We start from the raw sequence: 17,707 nt of genomic DNA, 5'->3' as shown, positions 1-17,707 counted from the left end.
ATGTCAAAGCACAACATGGGAGCAGAGTTTTTTTGGACCTTTAGGATTCTATTAGGCAAACTAGCACTCTCCAGGAAATAGTGGCATGAAAATGCCTGTCTAGAAGCTGCCTCCATGGCCTCCAGCTCTTATTTCTACAAAAAAATTACAGTAAAATGAGTATTTAGACTGCAGAGAGAGGCGTTTAGATATTAATTCAGTTGACATAATAATGACTATTTTTCATTTATCCATATTTTGGAAAGAGTTTCAAGGCTGGCTCTCCCTGGACACCCCCCTTTCCCCCCGCCCCTGGAACATTTGTTCTCTATCTTCCTTACCAGAGTTCTTCCCTAAAGGCTGTAAACCTAATTATGAGAGGACTACAGAAATTGATTAATTTCCCAGTAGCACCATGTCTTCAGTCACCATTGTATATCATCAAGCCAGATTTTGGGTTCTTAGCTTGCTGTTTTTTTAAAGCCACTTTCTGGCCTGCAGAGACCAGCAGGGCTAAGCAACAAAAGCCATCTTGGCACAAAAACTACCACTGACCTTGAAATCCAGATTATTAATTCACTTCAAGAACTTGTTGCAAAGCATTATTTCTTCATATTGTATAACATCTTGCTATATGAGGTGGTAGGATCCGAGCTGTAAAAATTCATAGAAATCCTGTATTATTAAATGCCTTCAATCATTAATAAGTAAATCACTTTCTTGAAACTAATTTAGAAGAACAAAGCAGACTTAAAAGGCTAGAAGTGCTCGTGCCACTGGGTAACAAAACATTAATTCTGAAAAATTTAAAACATCAGGTCAATTTTCTTTTTATAAATATGGCAAGAAGAAAACCACGCAATTAAGATTTAACAATCAGAAATTTGCTCAGGACAGATTACACACCCAGAAGATTTGGAAATAAGGTTTAAAAGAGTCATTAACCTTCATTAGAAGTAAGAAAGAATAAGACCTGGTTGGTGTGGCATCTCTGTATGATTCATTTGGCTTTGAAAACGAGAAGCATTGTTACACATCTGACTGGGAATATTGCAGTTTAACAGCTCTGAATGCTGGGTAGAAATAGAGGCTTTGTGCCCCCTGCAATCAGATTAGGTAGCATTTTATTTAAGTTTTAAAAATAAAATCCCTGCTATTTTTGTCACCAGGGAAAGTTCTCAGACATGTAAATCACTAAAACTGGCCCACATATTTCAGCAGAATTCATGCCATGTTTACAAGAAAATTTAAAACAAGGAAATCCTTCCCAGATACAAAGGCTCTTTCTGCCTATTGTTTTCCCCAGATTTAAGCCCTGCTTCCTGTTGAATACCAGAGCTTTTAATGTTAATTAATGTGTCAGTTTTTATGGGCATTTTCAAGAGTTCAAATGGTAACATGTTAATCATTTTAGCAATTCTTTGCTCTCAAGCAGCTCCTGTTTTCTCTGAAATCCAAAATATCCAATAGAAATTACGTGAGCAAACATACAATTTTGTCATATGAATGATGATCTTTGAACACATTTCAGGAAAAAGTGTGTGCTGCTCTGAACAGCATTAAAAATAGCTTCTGTGCAGACATTGATTTCTGCCCAGTGGTATTTGTTCTGTGTAAATGAATCACCTTCACAGCATAAAATTTGAAGGAAAATGATGAGTGGGGAATGAGTGATGTGTATGGGAATCTCAGGGATGACACACTTCCATTGTGTCTTTGCAGTGTAAATCTTTCCATCTGTAAGGTTACAAAACAGTTCAGTTCAGGATTTTAGGGCAGGTTTGCTATGTCCTTCCCTAAATCTATGGTTGGGTGAGGATTCACAAATCTTTCCACTGGAGACTTTCTGCTAAAGAATAAATCCAGTTTGTAAAACCAAAAGTAGCTGTTTCTTTTCTAATATAAAGTACTAAAGCACAGTTTTGGAGTAATTCTTAGAATAAAAGATAAAAATAGATTTGAATGGTTGTTAGTTTGTCAACATATGTTAGGTCTGCATTAGTAATTTGGGAACAACAGGAATGTATCAGTACATCAAAACAATTTATTCTCAGGCCTTTATGCTTACACAATGTACTTTTCTAGGTTGTCTCTTTGGACTAGATTTAGTCCTGCCCTCAGATTAAATGTCTCCCACATGCAGAGTTTTACATCAGCCAAAGGATCAGTCACTGGTACAGACTGCAATAATATCGAAGAGAGAGGTATAGCTAATACAATTTTAACACTGTCCTCAGTAAAAAATGAGTCTAATTAGGGTGAAATGGTATTTTATTGACTAAGAAAACAGGCATGAATCCTAAATTCCTTTAGACAAAGGCATGATGACACATTTGGCATTAATTACATTGTGGTGCCATAACACTTATTTGCAGGACTGACTGCCACTGAAAAACATTTTCCTGTTCCTATCTTCAGCAAATTTCTAGAAATAATCAGTGTAACAAGCAGAACAAATCAATTTCCAAGGGTCAAAGTACTTTGGCATATCTACTGCTAAAACCAAAAAAGCACTGAGGTACTATTTGCTCTTGACCACATTGAGAAAAATCATTCTGTCTCACTGCCTCCTCTTCCTTCCTGAAGTTCCAGCCTTGTTCTCCATTGTATCCACAAGGTTGCTGGAATTATCATTTGCTTTGCCTGACACTGATCATGTTTCATTCCCTCCTTGAATCTCATTTACAGGTTTCAACTCCCCCCTCCAAACTTCCTGTCTTTACCCTTCATGTCTAAACAGCATCACCTCCAGTGCCTGCCCTGACTCTGGATCCTTGTGCTGCCCAGAGAGCTGAGGTAAAAACTGCACCTCAGTACTTTTTTAAAATAAATATACAAATATGTTATTCAGGATACTACTGTGGCAAAGCCTGAGGATTAGGACAACAGAGAAATACATGAGAATAACTTGCTGCTGAAAAGAATGGTAAGGCCACCAAAAAACTCCATCTGCTACCAACAAGCTGCTTCTAGTGACAAGCATGAAAACACTACAGATAAGAGTCTGGGCAATAAGTGCTACCATAAGGATGTTTTTAATTTCAGTGCTTTGAATTGCCTTTTTCCCTTTTTGCACTACTGACTGGTGATAAGTATATAAGCAATCTTACTCCAGTTAAACAGAAAATATCTGGACAGCTCTGGATATCACCTATCCACACTGCACTGAAATGCCTGTCTTAAACCATTCACTGATTATGAATTCTACTTAAAGAAAGCTGTCCTTAAAATATTTTTTTTTCTCAGAAGTTCATTTCTCTTTCCAAGCCTGCAAGTAATCCTACTGCTGAAAATGGTAAAACAGAAGAAGTAAATTTATTACACCTGGCAGAAAAAAAAAAAAGGAAAATTTTCCTGGCCTGTCTCAACAATCATTGTAATAATTGCCAACAAAAATAAGTAAAGTTAATCTTTTCAAATGTCTCCCAGGGATATCATGTACTATCCAGAGTACCCATCACCCTGGTTTTCTCCAAGATGTGAGGAACTCTGAAGCACGAGCTGGAAGTTTTTACAGCTCTAAGAGCTGACATTGTAATGTACACATGACAATCCAGAACTGGTCCTCTATGCTGCCCAACCTCAGTTTAAAAACATCAAAATCACAGAATCATAGAATGGTTTGGGTTGGAAGGGGACCCTGAAAGGCTTCTGTTTTCCAGGCTGAACAATCCCAGTTCTCTCAGCCTTTCCTCATAGGACAGGTCTCTTTGCTTTCATCCTCTCCTGGAGAGAACATTCACTGAAATTTGGTAGAGATGCATTCTGGACCACAGAAACAGCTATAAGGATGACATTTTCCAATTTCAGTTCTTTGAAGTAAACACAGCTATGCACTATAAGCAGATTATGGTTGCATTTATCTGCCATTACAGTGAGAAGGATATCATAGTGAAATATCTCCTTTAGTACTGCCTGAAAAAAAATCTAGTTCAATTTTTTTTAATTTGATAACCTTTGCTGGGATTAGCAGTTCATCAGCTGGACACAGGCTAACAAAGGAATAAATTAAATGAGTTCATGCCAGGATATGTGAAACAATGAGAACAGTGAACCTTAGCAGAAAATTAAGCATGCTAAATTAGCATGCAAATACAAACCACTTACAGGAGCAGCAGAAGTTATTAAAGCAGCAAAGCTGTCCTCCAACTTTCCAAATTTAACTAGGATCGTGCAGGACTCATAACAGCACAAAAGATGCCATACAATAAAAATTAAGAAGCACCTGATATTGCCATGCTTCCAGCATATTCTCCTGCTGTAGGGAACAGAATCATGCCTCATGATGTTACAGACTGAAGCTCAATACTTTTATCAGCTTAGGCTATGAGTTTGCAATAGCCAGGGCTATTTCTAACAATTTGTTTTGCATTTCTAACAATTTGGTGACATTTCACAGAGAGAAGAATCAGCCATTCTCAGCTGCAACAATTTCTTCTGTCAGATACATATTTATTCCGTTTGTTTGCTTTCTCCTATTTTTTTTAATCCCTTGGCAAGACTTCACACACATTTCTGAGGAGGGAAAACAGATTTAAAAATCATTACTATAAGTCAATGCAAACTGTATAACAGAAAGACTTTTACCAAAATAGGAAAGCATATAATCTTGTTATGAATAAAACTAGCCAAACTTCACAAAATCATGCCAGGTACCTGCAACATGGAAAGGCCACATCTAATTTCCACAAATCATTGCTACTTTTAGTCCCTCATGCTTCATAATATGGAAGATGAAACAACAGAAGATCCTTGCTACAGAAATAGTGTTATAAAAGCACTCCCAAATAAGATACACTTATAAAAAATATGTAAGAAGCCATAGGATTTTCAACGTAACTTTCAAAGCAGATCAAGGTGCTGCCCTTCAATTATATTTTCGTGTGCATTTTACTCAGGATTTAACAAACACAAGAGAAGAAAAAAGACAAGTGGTTACAAAAAATAATGGAAAAATTAACACACAATATCTATGATACTCAGAAAGTTCCCAGAAAATTCCACAGGAATTCATATCAGCAAAAATACCTACAACAGTAGAGTCTCATCAGAAGTGCTTATGAATTCCCAAAGGACCAAATAGCCCTGATTCTATGAACTAGAGGATTGGGAAAAAAAAAAAAAAAAGCAAAATGAATGAAGAAAACAACTTGAGAGGTAGCAAAAGTGAACAGAATTTGAGAGGTGCAAGACCATGAACGATAAGAGAGCAGGAGAAGGAAAAAATGTTTATTCTAAAGCTTCTAGAATGCAGCTGTCTACAGCTTCCTCACAAGGGGCAGAGGAGGGGCTGGCACTGCTCTCTGCTCTCTGGTGACAGTGACAGGACCTGAGGGATCAGCGTGAGGCTGAGTCAGGGGAGACTCAGGTTGAATATAAGGGAAAAGGTGGTTGGGCAGCCCACCAGAGGGTGGCTGGGCACAGAACAGCCTGCCCAGGGAACTGGTCACAGCACCAAGCCTGACAGAGCTCAAGAAGCACTTGGACAACACCTTTGGGCACATGGTGTGATTTTGGAGTGCAGGGCCAGGAGCTGGACTCAGTTATCCCAGTGGAACTCTTCCAACTGAGGATATTTTGATTTTATGATTCCTTCTCTGCTGTAATGTCACCATTGCATTCCTTATCAACCAGAACCCCATGGTCAGCTTTGACTCTTTCTTCATGCTCCACGTCTGAAAGAATCAGAATGTCACTTATTCCTCCATCCAGCCACTAAGAGGCAAACTTTTCTCTCTCCTTACAGCCAATCTTCAGTTCTGCTGGTCTCCCAGGGTTAATTCACCTTTCTCCTTTCTGAATTTATTCTTTATTTTCCTAAGTCATATGATATACAAGTGGCCCAAATTTCCACATGAAATTTCTTTGCTAATGTAACCAGTTTCCTGATGTTCCTTATTTTACATTTTGACTAATATTTTGACATAAAATCCTGCATTGTCACACTAATTGCACATTTGCACTCTTAAGCCTTGGAACTTGAGCCCCTGCATGAACATCTCCATTCAGAATTTTGTTATCTCAAAGTTGACTCTACTGAATCATTTCCATACCCTGTTACATCATGGGAAATCAAGCAAGTCTTCTGGAAGACACCATTGCTGCTTTAAGTTCTGCCAAAGACTGCTGCCAGGATCAACAGAGATTAAAAAAGTTCTTTGTGGATTTAGTGATTGGTCTCCACAGAGAACTCTATCACCATATGAATTTTTTCAAGAGAGAGAACAGTTTTTGATGCCAAAAGACTACACGAAATGGAGATATAAATGCAAATGCATTTCCTCTTTGATAATCATCTTATGCAAATATCAGTCCACTTACATGAGTGGTGTACCCTACAAGAAGAAAATCTAAGCTTTTCTCTAATTGAATATAATTCATTCATTTTTATATCACTGATTTCTTCTTTAATTTCTTGTTTGCCGTAGCTATTACCACTTAAGATTGCTCAAATGCTGTATTTGGGGTTTCTCTTTCCATGTGAAAGCCCTAGCTAAAAAGCTAAATAACCTTGACATTTATTTGATATTGCTTGCTCCTCAGTAACTCCTATCAAGATGATAGGGAGTATCATAAACTTTCTTAGGGAGTAAGATAGGAACAAGTTGTATGGATTATGATGACTCTATGCATTCTTTTGTGTGTCTGCTTCCTCCCTCCAAGATGGATTCTCTACAGTTTAAATAACAGCAATGGTTATGGTCTGGTGATCTTCATAATTAGTTCTGATATATTGTTAAAAATATTTTCGGCTGATAGAAGCAGGGAGAAGGGAAAGCTTGTCTTTGGTTACCTTAATGAACATAACACATTTTAAACACAATTTATTCTGAACTTTATCCGAGAGTTTCCTACACCTATGAGGTGCCAGTGTAATTCCAAGCTGCTTCCAGGATCTCCCCTGACTAAGAGGGGAGCACAGATCCCCCCAGTGCCCTGTGTGATCATAGAGACCCCGGGGGAGCAGCACAAAAATACTGTTCCTGCACACAGACCAGACACTCTGCCTCCTTTGTAAAGAGCTCAGTCCTTGCTTTTACACTAATCCATTTTACTTGTTTGTTTTTAGGAGGCTTCAGTTAAAATTCAGATTAAAAATGGCCTATGCTGTATCATTCCAGTCCACTGAAAAGTACATATAGGAGGACTCTTTCTAATAATTAAAAGTTATTTCAGCAAGAAAGTTATTTCTCTGCAGATCAGGTGTTCATGGAATGAGTGGTCTAGCTTTTCAGTTTGGACTAGCAAATAAACTCTGTATATTGTACATTACAATGACCATTTTAGCAATTTTCTTATTTATTCCATTATTTGTGCTCCATCCATTTGTTGCATCCAGTTTCTCTCCCACAGCTCAAATAAAAGCCACCAGCTAAGCAGCACTAATTTACAAGCCCATTGTTACACAGAAATGCCAAAATCTTCTGAGTCTCAAATTAGAACAGTTGCCAGGGTCTTCAGACATATAAAATATTTTCTGTAGGCCGTGATGTCTGACATAAATACACTGCCAGAGTAGGGTCAGCCAATTCAAAACCATAAATAGCAGAATAGTGGCAGAAAATGTTAAAAACAATTACAATACACATGTTCTTTCCCCCTCAGGACAAAAGAGTCTCATCACGTTCCTTTTTGCTCTGCCAGAAATATTTAACTGATTCATGCTTTGTGGCATAAATACATAAATCAGTTTCTGTTCCTGTTTCTAGACAGCTCATTTTATGTAACACAGATTCATGTGAACCAAAGTATCCTGATCTCTTTAATTTCCTTATCTCTAAACCTTAACTACCACAAATAAGCTTTTAATGGGGGCCAGTGGGATACAGTTTCTAGCAAACAAATTCAGGAAAGGTTTGAAGATAGACTGACCCATATCTCCAGTGTTATTTGTGTACATCATTACTTTGCTTCAAGACTGGAGCCTATATTTCCACCATGGAAAATGAAGGGAACAGACTGGTCTCTTTTTTAGCACTAACTTCACAGGGAAGGAAAATCCAAAAGGAGGGAAGTGACATCACTTGTGTGAAGTGACATCACAGGGCAAGGATTGATCCAATAGGCAATTCACACTAAAGGAGAGGAATCATGCTGCAGGCAAGGCTAAAAAGGGAAGCAAAGACAGCCCTGAGCACTATCTGTAGATAGCCCTAAAGTGGAACTAACAGAATGATCTGGATCACGAGAGGTCAGGCAGAAATGTTGCCTTCCAGTTTCAGGAGCAGTTTGTCCACATTGGCAGGACTTTATGCCTGAACAACCCACACAGTCAAAGTCAGCTTAAGTCATGGAGCTTAGGGATATTTTTTTTTTTTCTCTACAGATAATCATGCCATTGCTTTTTACATGCAAAAATTGCTAACAGAAGGCAAATTTCAAAATCTCAAAAATGAGTATTTATGGAAACTAAAGTTTGAACATATCAGTAACCACAAGTGACCTGATTTCCACCCATTATAATAGGACCACACCTGAGCCACAGTGATTTTGTGTCAGTGCCTGTTCTGAGGACAGAACTCTGCAGTTCAGCACATGCAATGCACTCCATACCTTGGAACATCACAAGTCCCTTCAAGCAGGTCCCAAACAAGCAGTTCTTAAGAGAAGTCAGCTGAGACATTTTCCCAGCCATGAGACATGTCCAGTCTCATTGTTCTGGTCAGACCCCTTAGAGAAATACTCCACAGCATGGAAAATAAGCATTTTTAAATTGCCCAAGGGTAGACATACATAATGCACAGTCCTGTGAAGAGATAAATGTAAGAAGCAATGGAGATTTGTTAATGGTGCTTCTGCTCACAATAAATGATTTCTTGCTGATGAAAGTATTTTAGCTGATTCAGAGTTAATACAGACCTCTGAAAAATACAGTGTTATTTCTTGGAGACACTTTAAAATTTCTAGATTCTTTTCATAAATTACTGTTTCTGGAATGACAATCTTTTTCTGAGAGATATAGAACTCTAGTGGTTTTTCAAGTCCATCTGCTTTATGGAATTCAGCCAGGCAGAGGAGAAAATCTTCAAAGACCTGGAAGTCAGTCAGGATGGAACAGCTCAATTTGAAGAGAAAATATTCATTATACAATTTCTCTAAAGGGAAAGCTCTGTACAAATATAAATTAGAAACTAGTAGAAAACACCATGGAGATGTGGATAAATCAATCCAAACTAACTGGCAAGTATTATTATTATTATTATTATCATCATCATCATCATCAGTCTTAGACACATTACAAATTATCCCCTTCCCCTTCCTCCTTCTCCAGCAGAATCTTTTGGTTAGAAAACACCAAATTAACAATAATATCAATTTTGGATGCCTTTAACCAAATCCCATATAGGGTAAATTTACACTCATGTACCTGTATCAGCAAATATGGCACACAAGAATCCTGCTCCTTTTCCTTGTAAAACGTAGACTGAAAGGTCAGTTTAATGGATTGCTACATTTCAGAAAATAATGTACCATGAACAGGTTCACTGCTTCCCAGCAAAAATCATTACAGGAAAACTCCACACTGAATTCACAGCCAAAATGGGAGGCATTCCCACAAGTGGCAACACAACAATCCTTAAATCATATCACATGAACTACTTCATTCCTTTTGTTCTGTGAACAGGAGTGTTTGAGGTACAGGTTAGAATAAGAAACTGTAGTTATATCATTAACAAATAGATTAATCACTTTAATAGCCAGAAACCTAATTACAGCAAAGAAAACTGATTCATAGCATGTGTCAGAATAATGCTAGTGTAAAATAACAACATGAAAGGAGACAAATTGTCCCAGAGAACATTTTACTCTTGTGCAGTATTATTTAATCTGTATTCTTAATCAAATTTGGCATACTCACAATTTTCAAAAGGAAAAAGAAAACAGGAAAAAAAACCCATAGACACACTCCCAAGGCAGAAAAGGCAGGTTAAAAACATTCCCAGCCAACACGTGTGTGATTTGATTACTTAGTTTTAGTATTTTTTGCTCTTCTCTAAGTAAGATCACATTCATCTTTCATGAAGTTAATATATGTTCACATCCATTCAGACCCCGTCCTTTAGTCAGATTGGACCACACATGATAATTTGTGCTGCTGATATTTACCAATGCATTTATAATTTCAAGTATTGAAAACATTTCTGACAAGCTTGAGGCAATTAAAAGTCAAACCAGCCCAGACTTTTATGCAAACTAATGGCTTAGACAGCTCTCTGTGCTAATTGGGGTCTTCTCAACCATCTAGTTATCTTTCATTAAAAAAACAAAAAGAGAAGATAAAAAGGATAAAAGATCTGCAACTCCAGACAGTAGAACAGTCTCTGAAAGTATCTGGCTAAAATTTTACTTGACAATGACTTTAAAAACAAACAAAAAAACCAAACCAAACCAAACAAAAAAAAAAAAAAAAACCAAACACAAAAAACCCCCCAAAAAACAACCAAAAAACCAAACAACACACAAAAAAACTGCAATATTATTATATTCAGTAAATCACACAGACCTTTAATTCTGGTCAATTTGTATTATGGCATGACTTGACACACAAAACATAGATAAATTCTTTCACAAGCACAGCTTTTCTTCACACCATTTAATAAAGCAAACAACTGTTAGGAGTAAACACAGATTTTATCTCATAAGGAAACTGAGCTGAATTGAATAGGCCTGTAACCTTTCCTGCAGGGAAGATGCTCAATTTTCAAACATCGTTATAGGGAGCTCTTTTTGTTTGTTTACAGGAAATACTATGTAATCAGAAATTGAATTCTTCCAGGTGACAAGGATACTCAGCATAATCCTGCTAAAAGATGTTTGAAGATATTTCTGTACACAGTTATATTTTAGCACAGATACTTCTCTCTGCAGAAGTGTGTAAATAAATAAGTATAGACAGTGCATAAGGCTACAAAACTACGGAAGCTTGCTGTGAATTCTGTATATTAACTAATTAGCTACAGGAAGACAGTGCACCTGCAATTAATGACACAGCTAAGCATAATAGATGATTTTATACAATGATTTATTACTGAATATTGATTTAAGTTTTTAATTCTGAAACAAGAAAAAGGTGTTTGGCTTGCAGCATTCAGCTAAGATGAACAAAGTTTCTTCCTTATTTTAATGACACAGTTTCAGCGTTGCTGACAACAGAGCACGGTGTAGGGAAGTGTCACTTACCAGAACTGAACACTGAGTGGTGCTATTTGAACAAAAATGGATAGAATTTGGTCCTTAAAAGTTTGGGATGTGCTAAATAACTTTATGAGTAATAACTTTTTGGGTTAAAAAACAACCAGGAAAGAGCCAAGTTTCATGTGAATTACTGTCAAAACTGCCTGATGATGAGATGTAGCCCAGCTGTCCACGCAAAAAACAATTTTCTTTTAATCTTTGTAAGTTGTCCTGCATTGAAACCTTACAACAGCAAGCTTGTAAGAAAACCGTGACCGTGGTAAAGGGATTAAATGTGTTGTGCAAGGATCTACACCTTCTCTGAAGATCACTGGCGAAGCCTATCTGGAAAATAAACACAGGGCGCGGTGTTTATTGTCACTTAGCTCAACTTGCCACGTAGATTTCAAACCAAGAAAATACCAAAGCACAACATTTACAATGAAAACATCCACCTGGTACATCCACTCCCTCCAAACACGAGGAAGTTTTCCACAGCGAGGGCGGTGAAACACCGGCACAGGCTGCCCAGGGAGGCGAGGCTGCCCATCCTGGGAATGCTCGGTCAGGCTGGATGGGGCTGGTGAAGGTGAAGGTGAAGGTGTCTCTGACCACGGCAGGGGACGGCGGAAAGGAGATGATTTCAAGGGTGATTTTAAGGGTTCCTTTCAGCCCAAACTGTTGTATGATTGACAGCATTCACCAGCAGCGCAGCGATAAGGAGCTGATTTGTTGTGTTATACTGCTGCACCCAGGCTGCTCGGGTGAGCTCCAGACCGGGAACTGCTCCACCGGCAGGACACGCAAGCACGGGAACAAGCTGCCAGGGCAGCGCTGGAGTCACCGCGCCCGGGGGCACTTAAAAGACGCGTGCACTTGGGGACACACACGGGAGGGCCTGGCAGTGTTGCATTTACAGCGGGACGGGACGATTTGCCCGCTCTAAACGCTCTTTTGCCCGGTCAAACACTCCGTGACCCCACGGCCCCTCACGGCCCCGCTCCGCCCTCAGCGCCGCTCAGGCCCCGCCCCTGGCCCCGCCCCTGGCCCCGCCCTGTCTGCCGTGGGATGGCCAATCACAGCCCCGCCCTCCCCGGGCTGGCCAATCGCCGCCCGGCCCTCCCCAGGCCGGCCAATCACCGCCCCGCACTCCCCGGGCTGGCCGATCTGGCCCCGCCCTCCGCCCTGGCTAGCCAATCGCGGCACGGCACGGTCGCTATGGCGACGCGGGACGCGTCCCGGCCCGGCCATGGCTTCCTACCGCCTCGGGGTCCGCATCGGGAACTGGCTGGAGGACGAGATCGCGCAGCAGGTACCGCCATCCCCGGCACCTCCATCCCCAGGCACCACCATCCCGGGTACTGCCATCCCCGGGCACCACCGCCTCCCCCGCTCCGGGCTGCCTCCCCGCTCTCTAAATCCACTTTAAACCCGAGACTGTGGGTGCTGGATAACATATATCCTCCCCTCTCCTTTGCCAACAGGACCTCCTGAGGGATTTTATCCGTAAGAGAGAGAAAGGACAACTTTTAGTGCAGAGATTAGCCAGACTTCAAGAGAGTATATTCAAGAAGGTAATTTTTAAAGAGGGCTGTGTCCCCCTCCCCATGACCCCCACAAAGTGGCATAACTCTTATTAATGTTCTGCCTGCACTACGAATGCTACGGAAATTATATATGAAAATACTTGTGATATTAGGTTCAGACAATTCTGTAAAGTACCATGTAAATTCTAATTTAGGTAGAGCTGTCAGTATCTTCTGATGGATTTGTTCACTTTGGAGACACCGTGTTGCTTATGAACCCAGACTGCAAATCCTCGGATCTGGGAGGGACCTCGCAGGAGAGGGACCCCGAAATGCGTGGTGATGTCACCCTGGCTGTTGACATGGAAGAAGTGTCCCTGTACTCAGACGAGCCCCTGCAGATCTCACGTGGACTTAGTGCAGTCAAGAGGGTGGACCCCATAGGTCGAAATGCTTTCTGTATTGTAAGGTCTGCTATTTTATTCGGAGTTGTTTTCAATTATTATTTTAGCTTTAGGCATCTTGTTTTGAGAAATATGCAACAAAGCTTGCTAATATACAGAGGAATATTAATAAATTTAATTTAGTTAAGAAAGAGTTTTCAGTCATGCATTAAGCTGGATTCTATGCTGCATATTACTCTGACTAATTCCAATGAACTCTAAATCAGCTTAGGTGTGAAGACAGAATCAAGTTCACTGTATCATTTGGTAAATTCTATCATTTGGTTTTTATTCCAGTTGCAGACAAAACATGTCCAAATATCACTAGTATTAGTATTCACTCTCCTGAAAGCAGAAATATGTCATTGCTTTTGCTTTCCATGAAGTGGGCATGGTTCTGTTCTAAAAAACCCAGCATATTCTCTGTCTCAAATATATATTTAATTGTTGCTGTTTGTTGGAGAAGAAACAGAAGAACAGGGTCTAGCTCTGTAATCAAAGCCTTAGGTTAAGATATTTTACCTATTTTAAAACGCAAACAATACAAAATATTGTCAAAAAGCAACATCTAACTGTAGATGAAAACACACAAAAAACCTAAACAATAGCAAAACTAATGATTTGAATGTACCTTTTCCCCTTTTTACAATTTTTACAGTGTGGATGGAAGTGCAGTGGGTGAACCACTTCGATACGGGCAAAACTTTCTTCTTGGGACAAAAGGAGGGGTTTCTGACAAACTGGTAAGGCAACAAAGTTACACATGGCAGTGGTAGCATGTACTGATAATGTGCATTGGATCCCTCTCTAAGAACAGATATATAAGGCTGTACCCTGTCTTAGTTTTACAGAACAGGCTCAGAATCATGCATAGATATAAGTAATACCTAATTAGAAAGTTTATGCTACTTGCCTGAGGTCAGGTGTGCAGAGCAAGGGGGCTGTTAGCCAGAATGACTGAACAAAGGAAATCTGAAAAGGAAAGAGAAAAGAAATCACAATTAAATTGTGAATCATGAAAGAATTCTTCAAGGAGATTTTAGGGTTTTTTACTTTGAACAACTCACTTAGGTATTGGAGTTGATGATCCTCGTGGGTCCCTTTCAACTCAGAATATTCTGTGAAACTCCAAAATGAGAAGATTTCCTTTCTTATGAAGATAATCTATAGTAGGAATATAAAGTGATGCACTATTCTATCATTCTGAGGAAGCAGACTTCTATTAAATGGTAACATTCTTTCCCTCTGCAAATTAAAAGCACATAAGGCATTACACATATGTATGCAATCAAAATAAATCACCACAACTATGAAAATGTTTCCCTTCTCAACAATCACTTTGGTGAAATAAAAATATTTGGAATGTAAATTCAATTTTAAATTAGTATTCACAAATCTGCCTATATAATAACTATTTAATGAGTTTATCAACAGTATAGAACCTATCCTATGGGTTTTGCCTGCATAGTTTTAGCTGGGAAGACTGATCTGTCAGGAGCCAAGAGAAAAGTTCTTTTGTTCAAAAGTATGTTTCAAAATTACACATCTTCTTTCTTTTACATTAATACTGTGCTTAATATATATTTTTATTTACAGTTTTATCTGGCAAGTGACCACAAAACATTTAGAGATTTTGCTAAAAAATCGCGCCTTCAGAAAGTGTTTCTGACAGCTGAGCTTTCCTATTTGACCTTCTGGCAAGCAAAGTCCTTGGATCCACAACTGCGCCTTGAACATGAAGGATTTCCAGTTCCTGTAAGAAACTAAAACTGTGGGAAATGTTATGAAAATTTAATTGAAACAGGTGGACTACTGAGAAAAAAATGTTATGTCGATTTTACTAACATGTGAGTTATGCCAGTTCTAACCTCTAGTTGTAGGAAGGGGGAGAGGAAATGAACAGTCTAATTAGGAATCTGCTTATAAAAATATTTGTTTCTATTGTTCATTTTGTGGTTGACTTGTTCAGGTTTTTGCATTACTTACCTGTTTTTAAGGCCTTTTGAGACAGTAAATTCCATTTCCAGTATTTGGAGATGTGATTAACTAACAGGTCCTATACATTAAGTGTCTAATAAAATTCTCAAGGCATCTGAATAAGTGACTGATTTTCCAAATGTTTTTAACCTTTTGTAAATACAGTATTTTCCTGTACCAGATAACTGCCAGGCTTTCTGAAGTGCTGGCATACACACAAATGCAATTGTTCCTACACAGCCTTGAGCTAAGACTCATTTACATGAATAAGCTCACTAATAAACACAGTCAAAACTAACTAATGTTAAAGACAGTCTTTATTCACAGTATTGGTTTAAAAATGTTTGTCAAGTGTCTTTCCTTGCTCTTTTTTTTCCAGGCAGAAACTAAGATTATTATTACTCATTGCTACACCAATCGCAACTTAGCTGTTCCAAGGACCTTCTGTGTGTGGTAAGAGTAACTTAGAACTGGCAGGGGAGTGTACAGTGATGGGCCAACAGCAAGAATTACTGTGGGGGAGCAAGACAGGTGCTTTAAGAACACACTGAGGAAATGGAAAATAATGGAAAGTGCCATTCTCCTTTTCCTTCTGTTACTTCTTGGCTGCAACGTGTGCTGCTGTGTTGCTGCAGACAGTTGGATCAGTCTTAGTTGTTGGCATTCTTTTTTTCATTTTTCATTATCATATCATGCTCTTAGTGTTCCCTAGTTTCTTGGTGGTTCTCTATGAATATCTTTAGCAGTGTCAGTTGTTTGGGTTACTTTTGAAGGAAAAAAAGGATATACTAAGAAGTGTAAGGAACAAGGGAATTAAATAAAACCATAGTGCATAAAATTCTAGATGCTTATGTCCACCCGAATCAATGTCTCGACAAATCAAAGTTAATCTCTCAATTCAGTTAATACACATGCATTAAATTAATATTGATTAGGCACTGCTAAGGAGTACAGCAATGTTTCCCATTAACTTTTTGGCAAGACCTGACTGAGGATTTGTGCAAGGGGTTTGAGGATGAATGGTCAGAAAGTCTGAGGCTGAAGAAATTATTAAGTAGCCTGAATCCTCCTCAGTCAGAGAGAGGTGGGGATGAAGGCCTAACCAGATTTTACAAATCAAGTTGGTGTATTAGGGCCTTATTCTGCTGGGGCTCCTTTTAGCTCTGAGGCCAGAAAGGTGGCATTTATTTTGGATTTAAAATTCCTAAATTATTCATAGGAAACAAAGTGGGTTATTGCCTTTCTTGTAAGGGTCTGGTCTTTGAAAGTGCATGCTGATATTTCTGAGTCTACCATGAGAAAAATGAGAAAATCTCAAACAATTCACAAGTAATGAAGATTTGCTGTATTTGTATATATGTTCATTCTCCCTGCCTATCCCATCTCTTTTGACTTTGCAGGTCTTGTTTTGGAAGAGAATTTGAAGTCATTTGTCACAATTATCTGGACTCCCGCAAAGTTGAAGAAGACAAGAATTACTGGGAGATAATTACAGGAAATCCTGGTCCTGAAGATGGTACAATGCCTGAAAGACCCAAAGCTCTCCCAGAAGGGTATGAGAATAAATTAGTTTCATGAAAAGACAAAGGATATAAAACCCCAAGACCACATCCAGGAGAGGTTGATGAGACTGATTATTGTTTCTTTCTGTTTGTATTTTAGTTTTAGAGATTTTTATTTTAAAAATGGAAATTAAAGTCTGCCATTAATATTGCATAATCTCATGAACTCATCAAGGTTATAATGGGCAAAAAGCTCTTAAATGACGAACAACACATAAAAAATTGTAAATCAAGAAAGGCTCCTTTTCCCGTTTTCATATTCACTGATGACAAAAGTTGTCAGAACCCAGGAAACCTAATAGATTTTCATTAAATTACTGGCTCTCAGAGTGTATTTAAGCAATTCTTTCAAAGCCAAACCAGTGTCACAATTTTTAAAAGGGTGAGTGGACAGTTTCCAAAACACTGAAAACCAAACACACGCAAAGTTATCATGGGATGCTTTGACATTTAAAGTTCATCTGACAGAAAGCTGGTTGTTGAGTTTGTTCCACCCTACATCTAGCACTATGTTGCCAATTATTAAATTACAAGTGAGACTTTTTAATCTTGAGTTTAACTTCTAATTCATGGATATATATTGAGTTTTTTTATGTTTTTCCATGTATTCTAAACCCTTTAATATCAAGTAATCAAGAACATGAGCACAGTCATACAGACTAGAGACTTAGAAAAGCCTTTTCCATGCATCACCATGTTCCATTTACCTCACCCACAGCATTTTTCAATACATAGTAATTTATAAAAAGTTTGAGAGTAAGGTAAAATCATCAAAGAAAATTAGGCACCCACAAGTTCCATGATAGTAAATGCCAAATCTGAAAACAAATACGACATGCTGTGAGTTTATCCAGTAAGAAAAAATTGTAGTCTATGTTCCTGCCTAATTAGACAACAGAGTATCCACACAAAAAAAAAAAAGGCTTTTGAGGGTAGAAATTTCAGCTGAAGTTCACATTTTCTTAAAACCAAAATCAACCAAGTGTAAAATGCAAATACCAGGAAAACAGAGGTCATTACTGCATAGATTTACCTGTCTATATAT

The 17,707-nt window shown here is 38.6% G+C and overlaps 1 protein-coding gene and 2 long non-coding RNA genes across 4 annotated transcripts in view; 1 reads left to right on the top strand and 2 right to left on the bottom strand.

The window, feature by feature from the left end:
* Positions 1–11,688, bottom strand: part of LOC135280939 (uncharacterized) — a 54,542-nt gene extending 42,854 nt beyond the window's left edge. Inside the window, exons 1-2 of one of the 2 annotated variants that reach the window (XR_010347739.1) lie at positions 11,161–11,688; positions 535–633 (exon numbers count right to left, since the gene is read on the bottom strand). This is a non-coding gene — a long non-coding RNA (uncharacterized LOC135280939). The remainder of the gene's footprint in view (positions 1–534; positions 634–11,160) is intronic. The other variant, XR_010347738.1, reaches the window with a different exon arrangement.
* A 656-nt stretch (positions 11,689–12,344) lies between these two features.
* CFAP161 (cilia and flagella associated protein 161) lies at positions 12,345–16,819 on the top strand. The gene is made up of 7 exons (XM_064389311.1): positions 12,345–12,466; positions 12,639–12,728; positions 12,896–13,149; positions 13,782–13,866; positions 14,720–14,878; positions 15,480–15,553; positions 16,501–16,819. The coding sequence occupies exons 1-7, from the start codon at positions 12,404–12,406 to the stop codon at positions 16,676–16,678; spliced, it is 903 nt and encodes a 300-aa protein (XP_064245381.1). The 5' UTR covers positions 12,345–12,403; the 3' UTR covers positions 16,679–16,819.
* Positions 13,404–17,707, bottom strand: part of LOC135280920 (uncharacterized) — a 38,672-nt gene continuing 34,368 nt past the window's right edge. The window contains exons 16-17 of the long non-coding RNA XR_010347728.1: positions 14,191–14,368; positions 13,404–14,095 (exon numbers count right to left, since the gene is read on the bottom strand). This is a non-coding gene — a long non-coding RNA (uncharacterized LOC135280920). The remainder of the gene's footprint in view (positions 14,096–14,190; positions 14,369–17,707) is intronic.

This window comes from Passer domesticus, chromosome 14 (assembly GCF_036417665.1).
Source record: "Passer domesticus isolate bPasDom1 chromosome 14, bPasDom1.hap1, whole genome shotgun sequence".
NCBI classification, from domain to species: Eukaryota; Metazoa; Chordata; class Aves; order Passeriformes; family Passeridae; genus Passer; species Passer domesticus.
This window is presented reverse-complemented; position numbering and strand designations above follow the sequence as displayed.